At 43.3% G+C, this 8,324-nt stretch overlaps 1 protein-coding gene across 1 annotated transcript in view; it reads right to left on the reverse strand.

The window, feature by feature from the left end:
• The window catches only part of LOC114220269 (secretoglobin family 1D member 2-like), a 36,194-nt gene extending 28,097 nt beyond the window's left edge, over positions 1-8,097 (reverse strand). Inside the window, exons 1-2 of the mRNA XM_088017467.1 lie at positions 8,043-8,097; positions 5,783-5,970 (exon numbers count right to left, since the gene is read on the reverse strand). Of these exons, the coding sequence (XP_087873593.1) occupies positions 5,783-5,970; positions 8,043-8,097 (243 nt within the window). The remainder of the gene's footprint in view (positions 1-5,782; positions 5,971-8,042) is intronic.
• Positions 8,098-8,324: the final 227 nt, after the last annotated feature.

The raw sequence follows: 8,324 nt of genomic DNA on the forward strand, positions 1-8,324 counted from the left end.
TAATTTTTCCAGATCTCTGTTTTACTTGGGATATTTTTAATCCATGAGGAGGTGAAGAGATCTTGGTAATCTGGGCCCTCTGAAGACCCATGAAAGGATCCACAGGAGAAAGATCTGCCTGTCCCAGAGAATCTACACTAAATGCAAAAGAATTTGAGTTAGTTAAGAACTTTCTTGTCTCTTGTCTCACCTAATTTTAGGCCCTAACTCTGCCAGAAATTATGGTTAGTAGCAGGAGTGAAAACACAGGAGTGAAAGAAAGGAGAAGTCTTAATCTGAAACTATACAGGCCTGAATATGCTAATTTCAGAATGGAGACATTAGACTTCATATCCCAGGAAATGGAGAACCTTTGAAGGTTTGGTTGAAATAAACCACGGAAAACACGGAGCTTTGTGTTCAGGGTGTTGACTTTTCGTAGAGAGCAAGATGGATGCAGGGAGAAGCCATTCAAGGAGGAGTCCCTGGGCAGAGGGTGGTAATCTGTGTCCAGGGGAACAAATGGAGGTCTCAAAGACAAAGTCAAAAGACTCTGCATACATTCATCCTTTGTTCTTGGTTAAACACAGTTGTGAGTTGAGTCAGAGTTACTAGAAAATTAGACATATGTCAGCAAAGAAAAATCTAGGAGTCGAATCAGTGAGTTGACACCAGATGTTATTTGACTTTGAGGTGTCAGCAACTCTGGAGGAGTATGTCCAGTGGAGATTGAACTACAGGCCCGGCTCCAATTTAGTTATCTTTCTGCCGCGTCAGGGAGCTATGGCCTGAGGAGTCTCTGTGTGTGCATATGTGCATGTGTGAGTGTGTGTGTGTTTTGTAAAATATACATAAGATAAAATTTATTATTTAAACTTTTTAAATGTACAATTCCACCACATTAAGTATATTCGCAATGTTGTAATGGCTACTTATTTGCAGCAGGCATCTCAAACAGAAACTCTGTATGCAGTAAATAATCACTCTATAAACTTCTCTCCTCCCAGCCCTTCCTTTGCAGTCTTGCTTTGTCTCACCACACACTCTGTAGCAGCAGCTCATGAAGGAATATGTTCCTTTTTATTTATTTATTTATTTATTTATTTATTTATTTATTTATTTATTTAGATTTTTATTTATTTATTTGACAGAGAGAGACACAGCAAGAGAGGGAACGCAAGCAGGGAGAGTGGGAGAGGGAGAAGCAGGCTTCCCGCAGAGCGGAGAGCCCAATGCGGGGCTCGATCCCATGACCCTGGGATCATGACCTGAGCCGAAGGCAGACGCTTTAACGACTGAGCCACCCAGGCGCCCTATGTTCCTTTTTATTTAAAAATAAAAACCTTAATTTTATTAGTTTTATAACAGAGGAACTAATGGATACCCCTGAAATGAGCAGGATTGAAGGTTTACAACAGTAGCTAAGGAAAAGTCTCAAGGCAGGGGTTGACTGGCTGGAAGAGTGGGAAGAGCATGGGACTCTTGATCTCAGAGTCATGAGTTTGAACCCCATATTGGGTGTACAGATAACTTAAATAAGAATAAAACTTAAAATAAAATCCAAAATGTCTCATGGTGACCACCACGGTGATGCTGGGGGTTCTCTGGGTATTACGGAGATTCTTGTCCTTCTCCCCCCATTGACGGGCACCTGCCTCTCCAGTCACTGGGCCACAGACACCTAAAGGAGATGGAGATGAAGAAATGAGGACTGCATGGGTTCTGCCTGCAGAGTATCTGTATTTTGGTCCTGGTGGCTGTGGCGAGCAGTCTGGGCATCAGTTGCTTTTGAAATCTGAATTGATCTAACACAGAGCCAGGGTTGAGGAACACTTGAGGAAGACATTCTTCATCTCCACATTCAATGGTGGTATTAATCTTTTATTTTCCTGGCTGCTAGTAGGGACTAAGAGAGACAGAACATGTAAACCTTCCAGGATAATGACTAGCCCATAAGAGTGCTCAGTGAATGTAAATGCTTAGTATTTTAGAAACGACATTGGTGATTAATAAAATTTGTTGTTTTGCATTATTAATTTATCCAAAACCACTCTGTGATATGAATAGTCTATCAGAGAAAGGCAAAGTGATAACAGAAGGATGTGTGTATGTGTGTGTGTGTGTGTTATTGTGTGTTTCTGGGTTTTTCTGTGTTTGATTGTAAAACTGTGTACTGTGTGTGTTGTTGAGGGTGAAATGTGTGTCTGTGTATAAAGATTTGTTTTAGGGTGTGTGACTCAGAGTGAGCGTCACAAAGAGGAGATGGGAAATGGACCTTACAGGTTAGGTCGTAAGCTGTCCTATTCAGGCAGGACATAGAGGCAAAGAGAACTCCACCTCCCTGGTACAATCGAGTGACTCAGCGTGATACATGAGTGAATGGTATGCAGACAACTATGGCTGAGCATAGAGTCTTGGGTGATCAGGGATTGAGGCTAAGGAGTGCCCAGGGATGGAGCCATGAATGTCCTTGTGTGCAATGCAAATGGTGGGCCTTGGTCCTCCCAGCAGTGTGTCTGCAGTCTGAGTATCTCAGTTTTCAAGAGCTCCATAATCCTTGTGTCCACTGAGCATAGTATGTAACTTGAATACAGAATGTATTTCACAAAAGGGGACCAATTTGAGTGTCCATATTTCCTGATGTGTTAAACATTTATTATAAAGGCATTGCTAATAATTGATAATAGTAAATAGCTGTTACCTTCTATTTCTCAGTCAAGAGGTATTATCACTTTCTGACTATAATTTGAGAGTTGGGTTTAACATTCAAAAACTCCTTTTACTCAAAAGGTGTGGAAACATATAACCTTTAGTAATTCATGGTTGTAGGAGTGAGATCAGATTCACAGGTGGAAGGGAGGGTCACTTTGGTGTCAATGAGGAATATGTATTGCAGGAAAGTATGGCAGAGCCCAGGGAGCCACATAGGAAAATTTGACCCAAGCCAGGCAGGACAGGACTAGTGTGTGATGATGGCTGTGGGGATGGCAAGGAAGGGAAGCTCAGAAGTGAGGCTGTGAAAGCAGTAGGAGCAGAATTCAGTGAACTTTCGGATGTCAGGGGAATGTGAAAACAGTAAACTTCTAAAGCTCTATCTTTTATAATGCAAAAGATACCTGCATTGTAATCCCTGCAACTTGCAACGCTACCTTCATGGTAGAAAAGGACTTCGTCAATATGATAAAACTAGACTCTGACATGGCCTTATTGTCCTGAATTTTTGTGATTGTCCTCTACATGAAACCCCATGTACTTAAAGATTTTATTATTTACTTATTTATTTGAGAGAGAGAGTGACCTAGAGCCCGAGTAGAGGAAGGGGTAGGGGGAGGTGCAGAGGGAGAGGGAAAAGCAGACTCCCCTCAGAACAGGGAGCTGGAAGCAGGGCTGGATCCTGGAATCCAGGATCATGCCCTGAGTCAAAGGCTGAGCCACCCATGTGCCCCACAACCCCATATATTTTATATGAAAAAGACAAAGGGAGATTGACAGGCACAGAAAAGCAGAAGGCAGTGTGACCTCATAGGGCAGAGATCAGAGTGATGGGACACAAGACAAGGAATGATGGTTTCCAGCCATCAAAGCTGGAAGCAGTCATGAACAGATTTTCACCTCAATCTTCCAGAGGTAGCGTGGCCCTCCTGACACAATGATTTCTGCAAAGTGTTACAGATTTTGCACTCTGTCATCCAAATGTTGAGAAAATAATTGGTGTAAGCCACTAAATGTATGGTAGTGCTTTGCAGCAGCCAGTGGAAACTAATCAGGTGCCTCATGGCTTGGAATCTATTGAGAAAGGAAGGCTCATGGAAGGTAGAGCAGGCTGCAGGCAGGTAGTGTGTATAGTTTTACACATTCACCTGAAGTAACTGTGGAGTCCTGTATGGAGTTTTCCAGATGGCAGCTGGATGCTCTTTCTGGAGTTCTCAGGAGAATGTGAGGGAAAAAGCATTAGCCTGAGGTGTTGATGAGTGGTCTAGGTGTCGATGGGCAATGTGCATGTGCAGAGTCAAAAAGAGTTAACTGAAGGGTGAACCCTGGAGATTCACTAAAAATTGAGAAGTAGATGGAAAACAAAGTACACCAGAGAATTCATAACATTGAATTCAGAGTGAAGGTGTGAGGACCAAGTAGGGTTTTGTGGTTGTGATAAGGACACAATATTAGTGATGCTGCTGGTTGAGAACCACGTTGAGAATTAGGTTGTGGGTATCCTTCTTACAAAACCATAGCAGGATTTTTTTTTTAACATTTATTACCCTGAAACTTCATTTTTGCTGGTGGCCATGTGATTAGGAAACCTATAAAGTGATGCAGGATGATTCCTGAGCAAATATTTCCTCTTTTGGTCCCTGCTCCCCAGGCTGCCATGGGTAACTGGACATTACGTCTCTGAAATTAACTACTGACAACACCCAGTGTCCACTGCATGACAAAAAGCACCCCAACTCAAGGCTGGAGACTGTGGGATAATAAGAAGACATTTATAGTACTGCAGAACAAGTGATTTATTGAAGCAAGATGTTGAAACCTTTACATTTTCCAGAAGAATAAGTGATCATTGCAAGACATACTGTATATAAGGTTCATATGAAGCATTTTTTCAGGATTTCCCCCTGAAACAGATAAAGGAGAGAGAAGTTCAGTCATGCTGCTCCTGGGGATGACACCTTAACACAGACTCTACTCATAAGACATTGCCCGTGAAATTTGAACCAACAAAAGGCAAGTAGAATGGGCACAAGACAGGAAACCAGGGAGGATGGTAAACTAAATACACCTGACACAATTACAACAAATGATGCAAATCAGGAAAAATCCATTTTCATAGTCTGGCAAATAAAGCCTGAGGTGACCCAAGAGTAAGACTCAAGTTTCCAGTGGAAGGAGGAGCAACCCAGTATTTTTTTCTCTGCTATCCCAGGGTGGAGGACTCCAATTTTTCACTGCAGTGGGAATACTGGGGTGAGAGATTGGAACAGGGGTGGGAGGGGACTTCGGGAATACTGCTTTCAGGAGAGTCCCAGGTTCATGGTGTGTAAATTCAACCAGATGGCACATGTCTTCTCAGCACTGAAACCCCAGCCCCCATGGGCATTTATGACTGAATCTTATGTCCTAAATCCACCAGTGGATGGGCTGAGAGACACCTTTAACTATTTTATTTCTAGACCAAGATGTAATTTAAGTGTTTTACCCTCACATGTGACAACAAGAGATAGATGAAGGAGGGTTTCTGGACATGGGTACGATAAGGGAGAGCACTGTAGTCAGGGAGTGGTGAAGTGGGCTGAGGTATGAGGAGTAGGTCTTGGTTGTGCAGAAGCTGGCAGAGTGCCCCGCAGCTGCCCTCCATGCTGACAGAGGACCAGGTTCCCTCCCTTCCAGCTGTCTCCCCATTCAACACTCCCAATATGCCCATGGGATTCTGCTGTGACTGTGTCCACTCAGAGGGGGAGAACTCGCCCTCAGGAAAGCTTCCAAGTAAGGATGCAGTCAGGCTTTGGCCCTTCAACATCACTGTTTGGGGCTCCTGGTGTCCTCTCCCTCAGGACATTATGGGGAACCTGGCACCCAGGGAAGTGACCTGAAGAGGAGGAAGGTGCCCAGATGCTCCAGGCAGGCTTAGTGTAGCTCCCCAGGTGTAATCTCATCCACCCTGTGGCCACCGTTCACCCTATCAGTGGTGAGCAAGGAGGAAGATACCTCCACCACCTGTTCCCTTGACAGAGCAGCACCCTTACTGCCCTCCTGGCTGCTCAGCTGAGCAGAAGCCTCTATGCACAAAGAAGAAAGGAATTACCAGTGTGTTTGCAATTAGAATTCTATTCCCAAGGAATATCTTATCTGTGCAATCCTTCACTTCCAACTTGGCCTGAATGGTGTCTTGGGGTAGGTCATATTTCTCACGTGTTTTCTTGTAGATAGCTGCATTTTGAAAGAGAAAGCTCAACGTATCCTCTACTAAGGCTGGGCAGGTAGACGCATTGGCTGGTGAAGAAAAAGAAATACAATCGATATACTGGAAATCACATTTCCCCCATGGCTTCCTGATGTTAGAACTAGACAGAAACCTGGGCGCCTGGGTGGCTCAGTCGTTAAGCATCTGCCTTCAGCTCAGGTCATGATCCCAGGGTCCTGGGATCGAGTCCCACATCAGGCTCCCCGCTCAGCGGGAAGCCTGCTTCTCCCTCTTCCACTTCCCCTGCTTGTGTTCCCTCTCTTGCTGTGTCTCTCTCTGTCAAATAAATAAATAAAATCTTTAAAAAAAAAAAAAGAACTAGACAGAAACCCAAAAGGTTGTATGATCTCATCCCATTATAGTGCCAATGACAATGGGTGAATAGGGAAACTGTGACTTCATAACGAAGAGCAGAGGAGCCAGGACTAGAATGTCAGCTTACTGATCCTTAGTTCAGTTTTTATCCTTTTTAAGTCACATTCCCTCCTTTCCAAAACTCTCCTGGTTTGATGGAATTTACTTTCTTTATATTTCACACAATTACGTTTTGCCTGAATAGAATGACACCTTGTTTTTGTCTTGGATTTTGGGTTAGAGGAGATTTTAAAATCAATTTTTAAGTGAATGGTAGAGTCAGATCTTTCCAGAGAGCAGGGAGCCGTGGGTCAATCTGCAGAAGAGGAGGGCACGTTCTGCATGGAGCACTGGGTGTTATGAACAAACAATGAATCATGGAACACTGCACCAAAAACTAATGATGTAATATATGGTGATTAACATAACAATAAAAAAAATTTAAAAAAAAAAAGGAAGAGCAGGTCACACTCTTTATATGGTGGAAGATGACAGCCAGAGGCTAAAGAATTGGGTTATGTCACTGGATGCAGATATGGTTAAAAAGCTAAATTCACACATACAAACAAAACCCCCAGGTAATCAGTTTGAATACATTTGAAGCTTATACACAAAGTTATGACTGGCTTTTTTATTCCTGCATGGATGTACAGAATTCCTTAGAGAGGGTGAGAGACAGGGAATGGGGCTCTTTCCTGACTCCAGTGGAACTGTGGGGAGACTTAAAGTGACCACTTTTCTTAATGTGGATTCTCTAACACTCCACATCTTTGTAACCATGCTGTAGCCAGGGAGGTACCCTATCAGGAACTGATCTGACCCCTGATCAGATGTCAAACTATGCAAAGAATTTGAGAGGTTTACATCAGAGGCAATAAAGGGAAAGAGGAAGATATTTAGATAGATGAAATAAAGACGGAAGAAGACTTGGGTCAGTATCAAGGGTAAGAAGACATACAAAAATATTGTGGAATAGATAGCCAGAATTAATCTAGCAAACAGAAATCCCACCCCTCTGAGTGTACTCATTCTATTACAAAATACTGGGAGCACTCCTAGAAAACCAGGAGGACTGGTAGATACAGTGAGATCTACTCACTAGTAGATTTAGTGAGTGCTGCTTATTCCCAGAGCCCCCTTGAAGATTTATTATCAGAGACTAAGAGAACACTAGCACTTCTGTAAGTGAGAACTCTCCCCATACCATTCCAGCTGTAACATTTAAGTTTGAATCCATGAGTGAAAATGCTGTGGACTCAACTGGCACCTGAAAAACTCTGGGAAGGAGAATGTCTGGGAACTACTAGACATCAGCCTGTAGCCAAACCTAGACCCTTGTCACAGTTAATCTCAGTCCATTGCTATAGCTACTCTAGTGGTATCTGTCAAACCCAAGGATGAGAAGAGACTTGAAGAGATTAAACATTTTGTTGAAGGCCAAAGCATTGGTAAGTGGAAAGGCCATGATTCACACTGAATCTTATGACCTCTTATTTCTGAAATACAAATCACAGATAAGGAGAGAGGCTTCAGTGGAAAACTCTTAAAATTTGCCCACAAGAATTTCTTGTAAAACTTCCAGGCTGTTGGTAACTGACAAAAAGAACCTTGAGCTTGGGAGATGAAGTGGGGAGGAGGAGGGCTAGTACACAAGTGTAGGAAAAAGAGGAGAGCCACTTAAGTTCACCTAGTTCCGAGAAGGATACTCACCAGGGCTGGTGCCTGTCTGATGAGAAATGATACTCACCCTCATAGCAGTAAAGAGCCAGAATGACCAGCAGGACACTCAGGAACAACCTCATTTTGTATTTTCCTTTGAGTTTTCAGCTTTATTGAAAGGTGAGCAATTAGGAGCTGAATTCAGGAGACTGGGGAGCCCAGAGCTACTTATACCTAGGGAACCTCCCTGGTGCTGCCCAAATAAACATGTGGTTAGGGCATGGGCCTGGCTTCCAGCCCTAGCTTCCTTATTGAGTGCTCATGCCTTTCATCAGTGTCACAGACCCCAATGACTTGGTCAAAATTCCTG

This window comes from Eumetopias jubatus, unplaced genomic scaffold (genome assembly GCF_037043125.1).
Source record: "Eumetopias jubatus isolate StellerSeaLion01/CBP00866 unplaced genomic scaffold, mEumJub1_p1.0 scaffold_13, whole genome shotgun sequence".
Taxonomy (NCBI): Eukaryota; Metazoa; Chordata; class Mammalia; order Carnivora; family Otariidae; genus Eumetopias; species Eumetopias jubatus.